A 21,469-nucleotide genomic window follows, 5' to 3' on the forward strand; every position below is an offset into this window, starting at 1 on the left:
CTCTAACACTGTATTAATAACTCAAAATCGATTTTTGCGACGAGTGACTGGTTTGGCTTGTCTTTGCCACATATACTACAATACAATATATTCTATTTGTCCATTTATTTGTAAGGTATTGGATGATGACATCTGGACATTGCATGTGTCCTTGGGCAAGGCTTTTTACTTTAGTTTGGCTCTTTCCATCCAGGGTTGCGCATGTACAGCAGCTTGACTTGGGATACTCCCCAGATTGTAAGAGGCCCTATATACCTGTAAATTCCGATTTTTTTTAAAAAGGAAATTTTTTTTTATATGGGGTACTTATTTATTATTCCAAAAGTCAAATATCATATCCTTTGTCTTATTCACACTTATACATATATTCAAACTATATTTAAAAAACACTTACTGTATAACTAAAACTAATGTTAATAAGTAGCCTTATCAGTCAAAAACTTATCAAATATACTAGAATAAATTTCTACTGCGTGTTTATTGTTTATTTTTAGTTATATTATACTGTAACGTTTGCAATTTCAAGAATAAATTTATGAATGAACGAATTATAAATGACCTGTGGATGATATACAAGTAGAATTATGATCACAAGTGTACATTTTTTATGATAAAAATATTTAAACAAAAATTACCACTTCAAAAAAGTAACAAGATCGACTCCAGTTCTTGACAGCAGTGTATATCATTCCACCATAGTAATAATAACATAGAAAATAGCTAACATCACTTTGACCACCCTGAGTAAAAAAAAAACTATTAACACTGAAGTAATAAGTCAAATTATTATTTTAATTATACAGTATTATTCTAATTGTAATAAATACATACAAATATCTCAATCAGTGGTGCATATACATTTTTTGGAGGCTTACTTGATTGCATATTAATGAGAGGACCTATTCAAAAGCAACATTTATTATTAATTATTACTTAAGCGCTAAAATTATACCACCTATTGTACGAAGGCCTATCTGTCCTGTTTCAACGTTAGTACAGTATTATTAATTTTGTGATAAATCAGTTATTTAATAGTATCTCATTGATACACTGTATGTATAAAGAATACATTGTCTTAAGTATTCTCGTTTAAGAGCCAAAACATATTCAAAATAGAATACTCTAATAAGCACTGTGGTGTTTAATTGCTAGCTGCAATTAGCGAAAGGAACATTACATTTGGTGCAGCACTTATTCAATAGAGGAGGTTATTAGGTCATTAAATTTTAAGGTAATATAGTGATTTTAGCAGTCTTACCCTTATTTCTTTGCTAACATCTGTGATGTCCACATCCAGAAGAGTGAGGGCAGGCTTCATACATTTTGCAGCAAGACATAACTAAAATTAAATTAAATAGCACAGTATATTACTTCATATCATAGGCTTAGTCAGCGAGCCGTCCGGCTGTCTTTTGGACAGCCAACAATTATTAAGGAAGGCCGCTTTTACTGTGATGGCTTGGACTGCTTGGCCTAATCAGCTCGGCCAGCCTAATTGGGCCTGGTCCACCTTTAGCAAATTGTTTATATATTTCAAATCTATCGAATGTCATATTAAACTAAAGCTACTTCATATTTACTTTTGATAAAAACAACCTTTATTGACTGAATGTACGTTGTTTTCATACCAATATTTGGTGGGGATTCCCAAAAATGTAAGGATTAACCATTGTCTACCCAGTGAAAATTCACTTACAACACGCACTGTGTTAAAAACATTTATACCCCGCTGGAAAATTGCCGGTTCTGAGTCGCCCACAATGCATGTACATGGCTCTGCAAATACAATACTTGAGATTCGCTTCCCCGACATAATATTGTTGGTGTTCGTACTCTCTGGTTATAATCAATTCATGAAATACCGTCAAGAAGATTTGTTGTTAACGTCACAAGTTAAATTTTATTAGCCAACAAAACACCTCTCGATTTGGAGGACCTAGAGCAGAATTTACACTAGACTATGGTGAGAGATAAAGATGCGCCGAATTTACACTAGACTAAGGTGAGAGATAAAGATGCATCTGCGTAGCCTAGAAACATTATGTGTGTAATCGTGGTTCGTTTCTGTGAGTGACTGGCAGCCTAGAATCTTACCTGGCATATGTCTGCATGGATAGAGGTGAGTTGTGTTGCATGCATTTGAATTTTGGAGACTGCCTTGATGAGAAGATCAATCCCCCTGAGGGGTTGCTTATGTTCTATCAACATTGTCGTAAACTGATGAGCTAAGTTTGCATCTGGAAAATAATCAAATTTTAATCTCTAAATGCCAAAAAAAAACCCAAACAATTCTTTACAATAACTGGTGTAAATAGCATTCTAGTATTTGTGAAAATTGGTGTTCCTGTACTAGGTCAGCTGACTTACATGTTTCCACTGCAAAACGTATTTGTTCACCATTGCACATGGACAGGAAGAGCTGCGTCTGAGAAACAAGTGTCTCAAAATCATTTGCAGACGACCCCTGTTGAGTATATTTTGCATATCTGCAATAAAAAGGGGATTCCTCTTTAGTAATACTCTCATTGTAATAAAATTACCATGGTGACAACATTGACAAAGTTCACATAACTCTCTTTAAATTATAAATTAGTAGATAATCATGCAAGCACTGTCAAGTAATTTAAAGGATAGCTTCAAGCCTATTTGATGTTAATGACATTGTTGACAAAGTCTTACAAAAATCTGTAATAAAAAGGGAAAATAGAAGAGGACCTAACATAAAAGCTTGTGAGAAAACACCAAACAGGACTTCCATAGCAAATATCTTTGCCTTATAAAGGGTAATAACAGTATTTAACACACATTGATTCCATTGTCTCTAGTGGGATTACAGAATTATATTCTGTGCAAAATTAATTTTCCTAGCATTATTCCATGAAATGTTAGGCTCTCTCAATGTATCCCCACCCCACTCCCACCCCAAGGCTGTAAAATAAGACCTGCATGGGGAATATATCTCCTGCCCAAAATAATGCCTTGAAATCTGTCCATGTATTTCAAAAGTGCAGATTCATGCACAAAATTTGCAGAAAATTAGGCATTTCCATGCCTTGATATAACCCATGCCATGTATTACAGTAATTACACAGCAGCAAATTGCACACCTATATTCCTAGTGGTTTTCATTGCACACATAAAATACAGACTCTTTACAGCTGGGTACTTGCACAAATAAACATTTACCGTGTTAACATTAAGTCAAAAGAAAGGTATTTTGTATAACTTACAGAATGGCTAATACCCCAAGCGAGTGCAACTGAGGGTCCAATGTGCCAAGTACGTTGTCTAAGCTGCTTACATTTTTCTTCAGCAGTTCAAGATTTTTGTTGAGCTCTTCACACAGTTGGTTAAAATTTCCTGGAAAAAAAAAGATATCCAATTCAAAAATGATGATTAGGCCTATATGATGCAGAACATTTTCATTTTGCTTAATATTTGCTGGGCTAGGCCTAGGTTTAGTCGTCTACTGTACAACTGAAATTCTATACCTACCCAGGCCTTGACTAGGACAAGTAGGGGCTAGCTAGCCTCTCTGGGTCGGGCAGACTCGAGTGGTGAGGGCTGTTCGACGGAATAGAGAGGCTAGCCTAGCAGAGTTCCGGTTGTTTGGCCTAGGAATATTTGGTTTGAGAACATTATTTTTAAATAAACTATTACCTAATTGTATGTCTGTTCTATAAGCATTACAAAACCCATAAAATACCTTACCATCAGCACTTAAACTAACAACAGAATTTACGAAACCCTCCAACTGGGACGCCATGCTGAATATTTTCAGAATTCCGTTTCTGTCGAAAGAGGGCGTGATCAGTTTGTTTACTAATAAAATCAAAAGATTCAGATCGGTAGGTGTCGGAAGTGCTCTTATTTTATTAAGTTTGGAGAATGTAGACAGAGAAACTATTTGTCTATGGTAAGATTGCCTTAATAATTACATAGTTATTAAGTAATAGCTGAAATCGAAAGTAATTGGACATTCTTTATTCATCTTGAAAGCTAAGCCCCAACCCAACCAACCAAGACGGGTGATTCATCTAACTTACTACCTAACTAAGCTAGTCAAGGCCTAGGCCCTTCATTCAGTCTAGGACTCCGAGCCTAGCTAGGCCTGGCCCTAGTCTAGGACTCCGAGCATAGCTAGGCCTGGCCCTAGGCTAGGCATTTTTCAGGTCTAGTATAGTAGTAAGATAATCTAAAGTTTCTACATACAGGCCTGAAAAAATCTATTTATTTAGGATAGTAATAGTAAGCCTCTACTCTCTAGAGTCTAGCTAGCCTAACTGCCTAGGTTAGGCCCTAGACTAGGAGGCTAGATTGAGAAAGATATATTTATTGAGGTGGGGGAGGGATGTCAAGGGTGAAGTGGGAAGGTTTGGTGATTACCTGAAGGGGAGCCGGCATCCGGCTTCCAAAATAAAGTCATTCTTCTTTTGCTTAGAAAATTTCCAGGCAGGGGGACAGGGATTTGACACCCATTCTGTGACTTCGAACACCTGCAAAAATTGTCTTGACGATGCCTCCAGAATCGTCTGTTCACTTTTTCTAAATCCTAAAAGGTACTTTAAAAAACTATTTCTCAGATGAAATGTCTACTTCTGAAATGCAATGATGTAATCCAATGGCTAATAAATTCAATATCATTCTTTTTAACAGGCTAGGAGTGGAAGGAGACGAAATCAGGGTGGTAAGTGGTAATCATAGTATCATCAACCTTAGGCTTTTCAGTATGTCTACTGTATGCTAGGCCTCTGCAGTGTATCATAACACTCCAATTTACCTACTGAACTTTAATACCTTGAATGGATGTACACTTGATTGTCTGTACTATCTATGATTTAAATCTGAATTTTAATTTATTTTTTTTTACAGCTTCTCTGGATGATGACTTGGCAGGTCTCCTTGGAGATGATGATGGTAAGTCATTGAATGTTACATTATTATATTAATCATGAATATTTGTGATCTTGCCAATAATATATGGTGTTAATTTTGCATAATTCTTTGTCTAGGTGGTTGTTGCACATTGTCGACTATGGTCATAGAATGACTTAATGCTATGATTTTGTATTGAGACTTTTTGTAGAAAGGTTCTATACATTTTTAAATTATGAAAACTAATATTATTAAATAAAAAGTATTTTTTAAATAGTATTTTTTTATTATTTCTAAAGTTTTTTCAGCATTTTAATGAAAATCATTTTCAATGAATATTTGATGGTTTTCTGTGACTCTTATCCCTGTATGGTAGTTATAGCTGACACACCCAAAGCAGAATAGCCATTGGGTATAATTTGGTATGATCATCATAAATATTATTTTGCATCTTAATCAAATTTTTTAGATGATTTCTTCAAAAGTGGAAAGAAATCTTCAAGCAAATCAAAGCAATTGTAAGTAGATCACGTCCAGTTATCATCATCACAACCCTGGGCGGAGAGAAACATAGATAAATTCGCTTTCCAAAGGACACAAATGAAATGCACAGTGAGCTTTGAACCTCCGACATCGAGGTTTAGAGGCAGAGCCACAAACACTATGCAAATTGCTTCTAATATAGCCTTGTTTCCTTGAATATCAATATTGTACCATAAATGTAATATTAATTTCAATCTTATGCGTTGGCAAGCCTTCTAGGAACTTTGTATCATATTAATGTTTCAGTGCATAAGAACTCAATTTTGATGGTTCACTGGCTAATTAATTATTATCTATTGTTATGTTTTTTGCAGGCCAACTGATGAAGACTTTTACAGCAACTTGGCTGCAGATGTTGATATTACTGTAAGTGGCTAAAAATTATCATTGATATGAAGAAAATTAATTTATTGTTACATTTTGCTGGTAAACATTAGGCATTTTTAAAAACAATAATGGTTTATTCAGACCACTATTTTCCAACAGTACCCTCAATACTTGTTTAATATTACTATTAGAAATTAATCTCTTTAATTTTATTAATTATTTCCAGGAATCAGAGGTGTCGGAGGCTGATGCGGCTCAAATGGCTAAGAGTCTGGCTGTAAGTTTATGGCAACCTGAGTGTAGTTCATAAGTCAATTTGAATAAAGCTCATCAATTTCAGTATACTGATTTGTAGACCAATTTGAATATTGTGCATGTGTCAACTTGTGTAATATAATGGGTCAACTTCAGTAGGCTCATAAGTAAATGTGAGTAGGTTTACATGTCAATGTGAGTAAATTTGTTTATTTAGTGTTTTCATTGGTAAACTTTAAATTTTACTATGTAATACACAATCTTGTTTATAAAATGTATAACCTACCAAAACCTTTTTTTTAAAGATTGATTAAATTGATTATGAATACCTGGAATATGAATAGTTTTACATATTTATACAATTTAATCAATTTAGGATTTATTGATTTTTTGCAGGATATGGATGGTATGGATGAAGATCTTTTTGGTGGCACTTTGAAGAAAGCCAAATCACCCAGGAACAGAAGAGCCAAAGGCTTAGGAGAAACTTACACCATGAATGAGAGAACTGGCTCCTCGGAAGCCGCAGATTTAGGTAATACATTTACTATCGATAGAACTAGTGTTGATGATGCAAGGCCTAGGACTAGTCGAGGGAGACGAGAACCCCTAACCAGCGCTGGTGACACAACTTCTAAGGATACTGGAAAAGCTGCAGATATTTTAAAACTTGATGATGAATCTGACTCTCCAAAGAAAACAGAAGCAAAGCCAGCTCAGAAGAAATATGAAGCAAAGAAATTCGATTTTGGAGGTCAGTTTTAATATACAGTACTTTCAGACTCCTAACTTAAAAAAAGCAGTGATATACTGTAGAAGTATTGCTACAGTGATTCAGTTCACTTTGGTTGGCACTGTTATCCCCATTTTGTGTTTGACCAAATATATAATGCAATGAAATGAAGCCATCAATACAATGAACTCCATGTTTTGCGCCCACACAGTAACTATTACTAGTTTAGAAAAACTGAGTTAAGTTTAATATCAATGATGATAATAAACGTAGCAATTTTTATTTTTATTTCTAGAATTTGATGAGGATGACCCCCTTGCTGGTCTTCTGTCAGATGACGATGATAATGCAGCACCCAAGAAAAAGGCACCTCCAAAACATCAGCCCAAGAAACAACCAGAAACGAGGGAGAAAAAAGAGGAAACAAAGAATATACCAAAGGAAGAAGAGCCGAAAAAATCGCTATCTGCTAGCCCATCAGAGAGCCCCAAACCTAGCCTAACACCCAGTCCTAAGCCCAGCCAGCGGAGTAGGGCTAAACCGCATGTTGATATTGATTTTGATGATGATTCTGATGTCCTGGACACTCTTGGCTTTGACAGTACACCTAGAGGTAGGTATATTTTGATTTTTTTTTTTTCCAATTTTGTTTTAACACCAACTGATGTCTATCCTTTCCTTTTATCATCCTCGATATCTTAAAACCATTTGTCTTCTAAAGAAACTGCAAAGAATGATCCAGAAGCGAAAGAGAAAGCTGCTGCCAAGTCAAAGGTCAGTGCATTATTCGGAGCAAGCTCTGCCAAGAAGCTTCTTGAAAAACCGCCGGCATCTCAGAAGAAGGAATTTGTTTTGGACAAGAAATATACAAAGAAAGAACCAGGTATTTGGTATTTTTGTTTTTATAAATTGCATGGATCCTGTTCATTGAATCTAGATTTTAGAAAGATTAACAATAAATTAATAAATATGATTATTGTCATTATTATATCTTAATTACAATTTGTATATATTGCTTTTAGAACCAAAGGTTTTGAAAGAGGATGATTTCCAGTTTGGTTCTTATATGCCATCAGCTGTTGTTGAAGTCACCACTGGCAGACCAGAGTCTGCTCCCCCAGAACGCCGCTCAGTCAGGTAGTAAACCCTTCTCCTCGACCTCTTTGTTATTGCAAGCTTTAAGAAGTCCTTGGACATACAGACACTTATTTATATCCTACTACTAAAGGTTTTGGTCAGGACAACCCTGTTCACAAGTGCTTGAAACCATTCGCCTTGGTCCACTTTATCCCCGGCAGACGCCATCTCTTTATCATTGAAGGACGGAAGGAATTAAGGGCCTGATAGTGGCAGCATGTAACAGAGATTTACATGGTTGAGGGTGGGGGTAAAGTATTAATATATTTTGGAAGTAGCAGGTTCACCCAGTTTCTCCCCTGATTCTACAACTGAAGGTACATTTAGTAACTAATTTATAAGTGAAAACATTTATGTGTATTTCTTGATTAAAAAATGTTTTTTTTTAAATTAGATTTTCTGATGATGAGCTCCCTGGCAGATCATCATCCCTTGGGCGACCTAGAGGACGCGCACACATCAAAGCAACGCTCGATGCTGATTCACCAAGGAGCCGATCAGCAGAACCATCTAACAGGATCCGACAACCAGAAACGAAAAAACAAACAACAAGTGATGATGATTGGTTGGACATGGCAATCTCAAAAAAGCGTGATAATTCAAGACTTGACGAGGAGAAAGAGCAAATGTCGAAAGCAGAGGTGAAGCAACCGATTTCTAAAGCATCTGTTAAACAGGCGAACGAGGTATTAAAACCACAAGCAGATTACCTTGGTCTCGGAGACGACATCGATCCAGACGACTTACTAGGGTATGCTATTCAATGCGTATCATTATATTTTACTCTGCTTCCTTGAGAGTATTTTTGGCTCGCATTCACTATACCATGCCTATTAAAATATCCAGTATTCTTTATAATATGGTTGGTTGTAATATTGTACATAAACTTACATATTGCCATGCAGCAGCATTCTGATCTTTAAATTTTCTGTACGCTCCTCAGTGATATTTTAAAAAGTTGATTATCTTTTTTCCAAAAAGAAAGTTGGTAATAATATTTAAAAATTTTACCTGTTATTGAATTTTAAAAAATTTCTCAGCCCAAAGAAATCCCAAAACAGAAGTGCAACCCCTGACACCTCTTTGTTTACACCACCTGCGACCAGAGATACCACGTAAGTAAAATAATGTTCCTTAAAACTGGATTTTATTTCTGTTTACACATTTAAATACAGTATTTTATAAATCCTGTGTAAACATTTATGATTTCAATCATTCCTAATTTTATTTAAACTTTGCAACTTTGAAAGGTCTCCATTTCCATGGGATTCTCCTTCACCTCGAAGGTCAAGCCTGAGGTCAGGGGAGATGAGCAGCTCTAATTACCAACATCCATCGTCAAAGCAAAACACTTGTAAGTAAATGTAAATGTTAGAAAAAATATTTAAAATTAAGAGTAGTTATATAATTTTCTTTGTGGTTAGGCGAGACTTTTTTATTCCTTGTTTAGCGAGCATGCTGCCTGCCAATAAGAATGATTTCAAATAAAAATAAAATTGTATTTTTGGCCAATTAGCGCACTCGCCACCACAAAAAATTGGAAATTTCAGGAAAAAAAATGAAAGCTTTTTTTTAGGGCATCTATACTCTGCTGCCTTTAAATCTCCCAAAATAAGATACTGTATATATATTTCTTCCTTATTATAAAAATTTAAAGCATGTAACCATCCCATTACTATACTGTTTACATTCACCAATACAATTTTATTTTTTATTTTCTCTTCCATCTGGATGTTTTTGGAAAAACTGTTTCCTTATAATGAAACAAAATAAAATTTTTATTTTTTTCCCCACCCTCCTTTTAAACAAATTCTCGCCTTACAAAGTGCTGGGACAACTCGATCAAGCCTTCAGCACCTGGTGTTCACAAAAGTAGTCACTCATTTATTAACTGGGCGCAACAATAGACCTATCTGCTAAGCTCCGACCCTGGGATATTATTGCTAAGGCCCACAAAACACAGTGTTAAAGTTAAACATACGCATATGCATGCGTTTGTTGGGCAACACGTGTGCTTGTTGGACGCGCATTTTCTTGGCCCTGTTCTGATTGGTCAGTTGTTAAGTTTGATTGACACTCTGGAAGGTTCCATTCTCAACATTGTTGTTCTAATAAAAAATTATATTTCAAAGTAATGATATCTTAAAAATGTTTTTCAAATTTTTTATTTTGTAACATTGTTATAGTGTTACAAAAACTTTGATCATTATAATAAATTGATTGCAAAAACAACATTTTCAATTTAATGAATTTGTAGTATATAACTTAATTTAAATCTGCAAATTCATAAAATATATATTAGAACAGTGTTCTTTTTTTCTTTTCAGATGATTTTGATAAGGATGATTATGATAACGACGACAATGAGGAGCCATTACAGACAAGCCTTCTAAGTCAGCAGATTGAGCAGATGAAGAAAATGGAGGAAGCAGAAGAACGTGCAAAAGAACAGAAAGAAAGAGGTATTAAATCATTCCGATTTCTATATAAATTGTCATGTTTATCAACTGTAATTATTGAATGTTGCATTAAAGAACCAAATTTGAGTAAAAGGTCTTATATTATTATCGATAATAAACTTGTATTTGATTAAACTAAGAAAACATGAATAATTTCTGTATTTGTAATGTATTTATATATAATCAAAATCAAATTGTTTTCTTTTGTCATTTATATTTATGCAGCACCATCTACTAAAAGACAACCTTCTTGGAGGCAAGAATTAAAGCAACAGCAGGAACTGAGGCAACAACAACAAATACAGTCTGACATATCAGCAGCCCCTCTGCAAAGTAAAGATGGGCATCCTGCTGGTTTACCAAGGCAAGAGATTCCACGACAAATGCCTTCTAATACTGTGGAGACACAGTTTAGAAATGTTTCTAGTTTACCCTCAACACCATCAACTATGAATGAGATGCAGTTAAAACAGAGGGAATACCAGCAGAAAATGGATCAGATGTCACAGAATTTGAAGAGACAGCAGGTCAGAAAATTGTCAGTTAATGTTAATGTATTTAATTTGAAATTGGTCACATGTCAGAGATTCAGGATTCCAGCAATCAGTAGGTTCATCCCTCTACTTTTGGTTTTATCACCAGGAGGAGCAACAGAGACAATGGGTTGAGCAACAAGAAAGACAGATGAGAGTATTGCACGAGCAACAGCAAGAGGCAATGGAGAGACAACTCAAGCAGCAAGAGGATCAACTGAGGATTCAACAACAGATGATGTCATCACAGGTAGGTGGAAGTCCAGTCTTCTCTAGTCTGGGTACACAATCAGTCATACACAATGAGTATTCTTAGCTATTCTCTACAGCAGATTTTACTTGAGAGTCATCTTTTTTACAGATGACGTCTCCAATGGCCACGATGCCTATGATTGGTGGATTATCTTCTGTGCCAACATTTCAAGCCACTTCTTCAGCTCATCTTGAAGCATCCCTAAATCTGGCAACTTTAGAAGGAAAGGTGAGATCAAGAAAAGTAGTATCATATAGTACATAGAAATATTCTGTACAAATTTGGAATTGTGTTGTCATACTTTCCACCATCTGGAATTCTATACTACAGTCAAATATCATTGAGTAACCACCATTGGTAGTATTTTATGCCTAACCTCAGTTATGAGGTTGATTAATTATTTTGTTGATTCTTCTGAAGGTTCAAACTCTTGAGATGGAAAAGAACCACTTGCAGAACTTGCTGGAGAATACACGGCAGAGGAGGCAAGAAGAATTGGAAGCTGTTGAAAATTCCCATAAGTAAGTCAAGCTGAACAGAACTAAAACCAGATGGTGAATGATAATTGTGATGACAATGAAGCTAAAGATAAGTATGTTTGTGATGGTGGTGAATGACAATTGCAATTGATAAAAAAAGTTGATGATTATGTACAATGTTTTCAGTCCTCTGCCAAACATTTGCAGAACTAAACAACAACTCTGTCCAAAACCTCTTAAGCCGCAATCGCACTGGATTTAAAATAGGGAAATTTTTACCGAGACTGTGGGTAACATCCCAATGGGTAAACTTCCTGTCGTTCGCACTGGGATTTATCGACGTGGTTAGTTTTACCACAGGCCATGGTGAAACTAACCATTCGTACAGATTCAACTATTGGGGGCGCTAAATCGTGACGTTCACTTCCGGTATGTGTGGCAAAACAAACCGAGTAAACAAGTGAAAAAAATGACAAAATTACTCAAAATCAAGACACTAGCAAGCACACGCGCGAAATTAATCAAGATGTTTGTGTGTGACGTTTTATTCCAGGTCACAGCTCATGCGTAATTGCCTGACAGCCTGAGGAAGGTCATTCACTGTGATGACTTGGGAAGTTTACCCGACACGCGCTGTTCGCATTGGACTTTCCTGCTAGGTAAAACTAACCTGGTCAGTTTTCCTGGGCAAGCGGGACTCGGTTAAATTAACCGCGCGGCTTGGGTAAGTTTCCTGTCAGGTAAACTTCCTGTGCTGTTCGCACTGGACTAATTATGGTAAAACTAGCCAACGTGTTGGTTAGTTTTACTAAAAAAAGTCCAGTGCGATTGTGGCTTTAGACAAAATTGAACCCCTACAATAGTAGTCTGTTGTCTGTTTTCAGAAGCCACATAGGTCTATTGGAAGACATGTCAAAGAGGAAAGAAGCACAGCTGAAGAAGGAGATAGAGCAGCAATCATTGCAGCAAATGGCAAGACTTAAGACTGAGGATGATGAGAAGTCAGAGATCCGGCAGGCTTACCACAAGAAACTGATGCTGCTGGAAAAAGAACGAGAACAAGAGATTGAAAATATAAAGGCAATTCACAGGTTTGTTGGATCAGAAAATTTTTGTTGTTTTTTATTTGCTGATGTTTTTTGTGTTCATTGGTTATTACTGTTTGTTTTAAACTTTCACATTAGTTTGTTTCAAAAACTTCTTATATTCCGTCAATCATGACACATTATGTTACCTTCAACATAATTTTTCTAACCCTAAGAGGGCAATGATTATTTACTCTTGCCCAGTATGCGGCATTATTGTCCATTTATACAAGGTTAGTGCATGTTGCTATACACTGCATTATTGTTTGTGCATCAATTTCACTTTTGACAAGGCTGTAGGAACAGTTTTGAGCATACTCGGTAGGATCTTTTTGCTATTCTTTTTATTATACGAATGAACGTTTTTGATGTTGTAGAAGATCAATTGAGGAACTGAAAAGCGAGCACAAGGGAGAGGTGGAAAGGCTGAAGCGAATTCACGAACAAGAGAAGGATGCTATCAATACAGCTCAGTCACACTCCAAGTAAGTCCATCTAGCCTAAGGAAATATTTACCCTTTTAAATCAGCTATTGCCACTGTTCAAAATATATCTCAAACATAATAAAAACATCCATCCAGGTCCATGCTGATTACACCTGTGCATTCTCAAATCAAGATTATTTACAAGCCAGATTTGAGAATATGATATTGTTATTGATAATGTTAATGATACTGATAAATTTGTTTACATTTACCATAGCAACCAGATAAATTTGTTTAAACTGACATTTATAATGAAAATAATTGGACAGCTAATTAGGTACTGTACGTGAGATATGGGCTATTAATGTATTAGTTCTAGGCTTAATCTTTGTTATTTCTTGTTAGAGTAGCTTTGTTACAACTCATGTGGATTTTTCTTAAATAAGCAAATATATATTTTTAGTTTAATATTTTAGTTCAAATGTATTCACATCCAGGTCTATACAGGCGGTACTTAACCGTGTCCATGCAAACACGTCTGACCTGAGTAGTCTGCAGGTCAAGCTAGAGGGCAGGCATCAGTCTCATTTAGACGAGAAGGAGATTGAGTTTCGACACAAGGACCAACAATTGAAAAGTAAGATAACATTAAAATAATCATGGTATCTTTTGTTCTATTAACAATTATAAATATTTGAAAAAAGTATTTATCTTATATTAATTGATTGTATTTACTATTAATTTGACTTTGGATATTATCATTGTTGTTTTTGTTTCTGTATGATTACCATTTTGATCGTAAATATTATATAAAGTACTATCACGGTTACTATTTTTATATTCTTCTATGATAATTGTTGTAAATGTTATATTTAATGGTATACTTTAGTTATTGTCTATTTCAATAATTGTCATAATTATTATTTATTAAGTTTGTTATTATCATTATTGATACCTTAATATCTGGTAGTCCTTGAGGATCGACTGAACAGACAAAAAGACGACATGGACGAAGAGAGAACTCGTCTTCAGGAGCTGATCGGACGATTGGAAGCACACATTAGACAACAAGCCAAAGAGTTAGAACAGGTATTTTTATTTTCTACAAATGATGATGATGGTTTAGCATATTCTATTTTCTATATTATATAAGTTTTCCCTTTAAGAAATTTTATTTAAAAAAATGTTTAGTAATCATATTTAATCAAATCTTCAGGAAGAATGGAAGGTGAAACAAGAACAAATAAAGCTTGATAGTCTGAGGGTTTCAATGGAAGAAGAGAACAAGATGGTGGCTGAGAAGATGGCAATGGATCGTATTGAAGTACAGAAGTCAAAGGTCTTTATTAGTTCTCATTCACATCAGATACATTTCACAATGTCATTCTCAAGTTATTTCACCAAATTTTTGACTGTGGGACCATTGCCTAAAACTCTGCAACATTTCTTACAATGCCTAATGCCTGCATTGATCTCTCACAATGGATCAGCAATGTTCAGATTAACTCAGTGAGAATGAAGATGAAGTGGGAAATGCAGTTTGGCGCAATGGTTCCGTTATAGTTCTTAACCCTTTTGGTTAATTCGAACCATGCTTAGACACCCCGAGATTGCACTTTTGACATGTTGTAAAGTGATTCACCCAGCAAGCCATGCCCAAATGCCATTGAACTAATCGTGTCTGTTGTCAATATGATCACTTCCTTCCTTTTTTGTAACATTACTCCCATAGGATGCCTTGTTAGCAGAGCAGAAAGCCATAATGCAGCAGTTGTTTGATGAGCGCAAGGGCCTGGCAGCAGAGCGTGCCCAGTTGGCTGCTGCACAGAGGGTCATTTTGGATCGAGAGAACAGGGACCATTCCAGAACACTACAGGTACTGTCTCCTCCTACTCTTAACATTAGAATGGATAGTCTAGATTAACTGGTGTAAATCAGATGAAAACACTGGATTTTCCTCTTCTCATATACATCTTTAAATTTCTATATTTTGTGCAATATTGTGTTTGAAAAAAAAATGTGATTGTAATTATTATTATTATTATTATTATTATTATTGTTATTTTTTCTCTTAACAACTTTAAAACTCTACAGGAGGATGCTGAAAGGGAAGGTACAATTCAAGGGATCGTTGAAGAGAAGGCTGCAATCTCCATGAAGGTGAACATACTCAAGCAGGACCATGAAAGACTGATGCTGGAGAAACAGCAGCTAGGCCATGCGAGAGACCAGGTGGAGGATGAGAAGGCCACCCTCAAAGAACTTGCAGACACTTTGAAGAGAAGATCTGAGGACATACAGCAGACAGTATTGGTACGATAGTGTGTACAGTATTTGTATAGTGGCAGTGCTTTATGTGTTGTGTTCATTGAGCTTCTTTACTCCAAAGGATCACTCCATGTCTGTACTTCCCGGTCAATTGGTACCATCCAACCTCGTCTTACTGGTCCAGGTACTGGACCAGTATCTCTGTACTGGTTAATGGTTCCTTGATTCCATGAAAATCTTTATTTTCCATATAACAGATCCAAATTTATTCAAACCTTGCTCATCAGAAACAAACCGAACCAAACCAGTTTACCATTGCAACATAATAGTGATAATATTAATAGAAACATTAAATAAATTTACCATTCAGACTCAATAATTAATGCATGAGAATACTTGAATACTTGATGAGAATCATGTAAACTTATCATAAAATGAAATATTTAAAGAATATCTTCCTCCCTTAAAATGAGAAAACAATATGATTAACCACTGCATTAATTGGATAGCCTTTACAGCTACTAAAATGCAAGCAGCAACAAGCTTAGTACTTACACACATAACAATCATTATAAGTCAATCGTGACATCATCACTGTAACTCCCAATGTTATATGCACAGTTTGCTTTACCCTTTTCCGGTTCATGGGCAAAAGGTCAAAACAACTTGTATGTGTCAAAAAATTCCTTTGGGGCTTGGAGATTTTTTTAAATGCATTTACCTAACCCTAATATAATAATTTACACTAGTGTATGATATGCAACTATTCTAAAGTCGGTCATAATCTAAATTAACAGTTAGCGTATAATAAATACATAACTCACCAAAGGTTGTGCCTGTCTATATTCATAAGAAGTTGAACCCCTACATAGAGTAAATTAGTACTTCACAATAGTGTGGTTGCTTAATTGCACTGTGTGCTTTTGTTACAGCACACCTGGATTTACATATTATGTAAAATAGTTTACTCTGGCTGATTGGATATTGAGGGCAGCAAAAACCTCACTAAAACTAATAAAATTATCTGAAAATATAGCTAAAAAACAACTAAAAATTAGTTATGCATCTACAATCCCCTACTCTCTTGAATGATGTACTCGGTTCTTTAAAGAGCCAAGTACACTGGGCCTAAAATTTGTGGTCCTCATCCAAGAAGTCTTGTTCTACCACCTAAAAAATGGGCAAGCATGCTGCTCAAACGGTGCCAATATTATAGATGTGGGTTGTGGCATCCCCTACCTTAACTGCTTAGCCTGTCAACCCAATTATCAGGCTTTTATTATTGAATATGAAATGATTGATAAGTAATACAAATAAAATCATTTTCTTCTACTAGAGTATTTCTTGTGTACTAGTGTCAGATTAGGGGGATGCGAATGTACGCCCCATCCCCACCCCATTTAAGCAATGGACAAGACCCGCCTTAGCATGCCAAGATTTTTATCATTTTCAAATTCTATTTAATAACTATTTAATGACACACACACTTGTGATAATTTTTTGTAGTCACATTTTGTAGTGATTTCCTCAGACTAATCTTCTTCATTAACTTTAACCTTGTTCAGGACGCAGCAAGAGTGAGAGAGGAAGGAGAATCGGCTCTGCACGCAGCTAGAACTATCGAGGGTGAACAAAATGAGCGGCTAATGGCTATCCAGGGTCAAATTAAAGTCCTACGTGCAACTGAACGACAAATTGCTCAGGTACGTAAATCAACCAAGGTTATTCTAATTAAGTTATTGTAAATTATTATTATGTGTATTTAGGCTTCTGTTGATAATTGGGAAAGTAAAAAATGATGGTAGAGTGGAGATTATAGATAATTGTAAAGTTAAGGGAATCAATTTTTTCCATACGAATTATGTTTTCAATAGGAGAGGTTGCAGCTTGTTTCTGAGCGCAAGTCCCTCGAGGATGTTAAGCATTCTACTTTGTGTGTTCGTTGTGGAGGCCCTGCTGGGTTTGGAGCTTCAACTGGTAAAGAATTAATTGTTCTCTCACTGATAATATAAATGCAAATACACAACATAGTAGAATGAAATCTAGAGACACAGTACAACCTAAGTTAGCTGAGATTACCTAGTGGTTTTATACTTTGATGATTATTGAGGTGATGGTAGTAAGATTAAGTAATTATAATGGGAAAGATTATGGTGGTGGATTAAGGTAATTATAAGGATGATGATAAAAGTAATGATAAAAATAATATGATTATGATAATGGGGAAAGTAATAATAGTGTTGATTATGATGATGGTTGTGATTGTGTTGATATCATGGTTATAACAATGATGATGCTGAGGATGAATGCTGAATTACATGCTTATTTTATTGCCTTTGAATTCATCACATTTGAGATATAAAACTAACCTTCAGAAAGTTATAAATATCAAAGCATTGGCTTTTCAAACATACAATACAGATAAAAATAGATTGAAACAATGAAATACAGATAGGTAATAACAACAAAACCAATTGAGTGAATTTTTGATAATTTTGAAACACGGCACGATGGCATGCATTTCGATACCTGGAATATGTATTATACTATCTAAACACAAGTATGCTCATGATCATACTAACTTAATATGTATTTCTACAAACCTGATGAATATATTCAAGGAAGTAAAAATAATAATAAATTAAATATTGTTTCCTCTTTAAGGCTTTAACACTTTACAGCAGAGCCTAGGCCATGGTACCCCCTACTTGCTTCAGCCTGCATCACCTATAAACCTTACTGCGACACTCGGCTCAACAAACGGACTAGACGAGAAGACCCTAGATGTCATCCTAGCCCAGGCAGAGAAGGATCATTCATTGAGAATGTGGAAGAGAGCTGCTGAGAAGGTTGGTGGGATTACTATTCTTTCCTTTTACAAAATTTACTATCTGTGGCAGCAGTAGTGGTGTCACTGGAAAAATCCCCCCCCCCCCCCCCCCCCCCCCCCCCCCCACCCGCACCCTCCAACTATGGAATCACCCATCTCAACCAAAAAGTCAGACAATCATTGCGTCAAATGACAGTCAAATCCAACTCCACTCACTGTCCCTGTGAGTGCTAGGCAACACAACGCCGTGTGCTAATTGTCAGTGGCAGGCTGAACAGATAGTCATAAAAACATACCGTTGCGCCCGCATAGTGTCATATCGCTGACGACCATCGGCTTTAAACACCTTGCATGTATTATTCAGTATTCAGGCAGGGCAGAGGTGTACACTATATGGAGTCTGGTTTTAATTAGTATTGTCATTCAAGTTTGTGTTATTTTTTTTAATGTAATTTACAATGCTTAACCATAACTAATTTATTCTTTTATATTTACAGGACAAAGAATACCTTGATGAAGAAAGTATTTTCCTTGAGAGTTTGAAGCGACCGTCTTCATCTCTGCATGTTTCATGATATCAGAAAGTAAAACTATTCTAGAGGAAATATTTGTCCAGTAAATTGGATAGGTGTGGTAAGGTGTGGTGCGATTTGAAGTGATGTCAGATGAGGCGAGGTGGAATGAGGTGAGAAATGAAGAGAGAAAAGAAGATGGGATGAAGTGACATATTGTCAGATGAGATAAAGAGAATGACAAATAAAAATAAAGGTGAATTGAGGTCAGTTAAGGCAAGGAGAGGCTGTGTATTTGTCGTAAGATAAAAATGAGAATTACCTCAAACCTAAAAGGGTTGAAATAATCTGTGTTAGATTAGAATTACCTTGTTGCTTTAATCTAAATTTTTATTGAATATTTTGTAAATTGTGATATTTGTAGATATGTGAATTTTATATTTTTGTGCTGCACTTTATATCATTTTAATAAATATTCTTTTGCATTTGATATACAATAATTAAAGTTCAGTTGGTAATTTTGTTTTTGTATTGTTTGTAAATGAACAAAATTGAAAATAAGATCCTAAGTTTAAAATTATAGAATAATAAGTCCTAAAAAATTGTTTGTTTGCCCTCCAGCGCCTGCCCCTAGCTCAAAGAATGTATTAATGGAATTAATGGAGTTTTTATAGAATGTTTTTGTAAATTGTGATATGTGTATTCATATGTGAATTTTATATATTTGTGCTGCAATTTATATTATTTTTCAATAAATATTCTTTTGCATTTGATATACAATAATTAAAGTACAGTTGGCAATTTTGTGTTTTAAAATTTCTGAAAATAAGATAGGTGTTAAATTTAAAAATTATAGAATAATAATAATGGTTATAATGGTATTTAATATTTATGATATGATAATGATTATGATGATGACGATGATGATGATGATGATTACTGTCAAGATGCACCATAAACCAACAGGGGAGGAGGAGCTAAACTTCTTACATACAAATTTAATACTAAAACTATCTAAATTATGTACTCTATTTAATTACACCATTAAATATAAAATAACATTGTTACTTTAAACCTTGTACCAAGGTAGTTGGAACTGTCCTTGCAGAACAAACCATTGTTATATTTATTTAATTCATTTAGGCCTTCAGTTTAATCTGTTTAAATAGTAGTTGACTTTCAAAGTGCATACCAAACTAAACAACTGCCAAATCAGGTCAGGAACATGCGCTGTCTCTCAAACACGTGTGGAGTCCCACAAACACTTATTGTTGGACCTTTAGATCATAGGGGACAGGGGGACACGTTCCCCTTACATATTTTTAAAGGGGGTTTGTGCCACCACTTTTCGACTGCAATGTAATTCATAAGACAAGAACGTGCCTGAATATTGTTGAAAGAACTGCATAAATCAGTGGTTCCCAACCTTTTTCTGTTTACGGACCCCTCTGGACATGCCAAAATCTTCATGGACCCCCATGTCCAAATACGGTAGTACTCCAGGTACCAACAATAAGATTAGGGCTACAGATAGACAATGATTCGCCACAAAAGTACAACATTAAACATTGGCGAATCCTGGAATTCGAAATAGAATCTACCTCGGCCCCACCATGGTTGGGGCCGAGGTCAAACATTTTTTTTTTATGTCTATGCCACTTCCAGATGGCCGAAAATGGCACCCCATCCCCCATTTAATTTTTAATGTGTAAAATTTAGGGCGATTCATGGTTGATATTCCGCCAATAAGATGATAAGATGATTTGCCAAATTACAATATCTTTAATCTTGGAATTCGACATAAACAGGAGGGGAGGGGGACAAACAGTAATTTTTACATATAGGGAATTTACACTACCTTTACCCCACTCTGGTTGGAACTGAGGTAGGAAATATTTATGTTTATGGCCGGAAATGACACTGTCGAACTCAAAATTTGAATGTTAATATTCTGTTATCCACCATTTACTTTTAATTTTGTAAAATATAGGGCTCACTGCTTTTTTAAGATTTATTCAATATCCAGGTAAAGGCAATACAAGAGAAAACATGGAAACAAGATGTACATTACCTGAGGATTGCCACTATCAAGTGGCTCTCCTATACTAAACACCTTTACAAAGAGAATAAATAAATCTAATTCAAAAGATTCTATCAGATCACCAATATTGGAATTAAAATATAATGCCAATTAAAACAATTTACATGCCTGTCAAGGTATGATTAAAGTATTGTTAAGAGAAGAAAAAAAATAATGGAATCATGATAAAGTTAATAATCTAGCATACCCGCCAACATTTTTGCGGACCCCCTACGGACCCCTTTGACTTGGCAGACCCCCAATTACTTGTTGCAGACCTGGGTCCGACCTCAGGTTGGGAACTATTGGCATAAATGACCCAGGTTTTAACGAAAGAGCACTGTACAGCCAGAATACATGAATTTTACATTGTAAGAGTGTCATTTCCGGCCATCAAGAGTTACTATTTCCTCAAATTTACACACCTCAGCCTCACCATGACTCAGCCATCTAGAGTTACTATTTCCTCAAATGTTCACACCTCAGCCCCACCATGACTAGCCCCACCATGACTAGCCCCACCATGACTGTCCCCCCAACCTTCCCCTCCCCCCAACCTTCAAAACAAATCCACACACACCTCAGCCTCACCATGACTCAGCCATCTAGAGTTAATATTTCCTCAAATTTTCACACCTCAGCCCCATCATGACTGTCTCCCCCCCCCCCTACAAT

At 35.6% G+C, this 21,469-nt stretch overlaps 2 protein-coding genes across 2 annotated transcripts in view; one reads left to right on the forward strand and one right to left on the reverse strand.

Moving 5' to 3' along the window:
• LOC117109727 (COP9 signalosome complex subunit 3-like) overlaps window positions 1–3,824 on the reverse strand; it is an 11,515-nt gene extending 7,691 nt beyond the window's left edge. The window contains exons 1-6 of the mRNA XM_033252116.1: window positions 3,712–3,824; window positions 3,231–3,360; window positions 2,368–2,486; window positions 2,095–2,237; window positions 1,259–1,339; window positions 636–740 (exon numbers count right to left, since the gene is read on the reverse strand). Coding sequence (XP_033108007.1) covers window positions 636–740; window positions 1,259–1,339; window positions 2,095–2,237; window positions 2,368–2,486; window positions 3,231–3,360; window positions 3,712–3,766 — 633 coding nt within the window. The 5' untranslated portion in view covers window positions 3,767–3,824. The remainder of the gene's footprint in view (window positions 1–635; window positions 741–1,258; window positions 1,340–2,094; window positions 2,238–2,367; window positions 2,487–3,230; window positions 3,361–3,711) is intronic.
• LOC117109726 (fas-binding factor 1-like) lies at window positions 3,796–19,497 on the forward strand. Its single transcript, XM_033252115.1, has 29 exons — window positions 3,796–3,916; window positions 4,657–4,687; window positions 4,873–4,917; window positions 5,345–5,393; window positions 5,733–5,784; window positions 5,972–6,022; window positions 6,397–6,754; window positions 7,029–7,346; window positions 7,455–7,616; window positions 7,756–7,870; window positions 8,265–8,621; window positions 8,911–8,985; window positions 9,121–9,224; window positions 10,198–10,332; window positions 10,555–10,856; window positions 10,972–11,112; window positions 11,224–11,343; window positions 11,536–11,636; window positions 12,479–12,685; window positions 13,057–13,164; window positions 13,602–13,741; window positions 14,075–14,193; window positions 14,321–14,443; window positions 14,837–14,980; window positions 15,199–15,417; window positions 16,938–17,075; window positions 17,247–17,349; window positions 18,037–18,221; window positions 18,700–19,497. The coding sequence occupies exons 1-29, from the start codon at window positions 3,914–3,916 to the stop codon at window positions 18,775–18,777; spliced, it is 4,083 nt and encodes a 1,360-aa protein (XP_033108006.1). The 5' UTR covers window positions 3,796–3,913; the 3' UTR covers window positions 18,778–19,497.
• The last annotated feature ends 1,972 nt before the right edge of the window (window positions 19,498–21,469 follow it).

This window comes from Anneissia japonica, unplaced genomic scaffold (genome assembly GCF_011630105.1).
Source record: "Anneissia japonica isolate Jap-2015-1 unplaced genomic scaffold, ASM1163010v1 scaffold3782_len1007564_cov172, whole genome shotgun sequence".
Lineage (NCBI taxonomy): Eukaryota > Metazoa > Echinodermata > Crinoidea > Comatulida > Comatulidae > Anneissia > Anneissia japonica.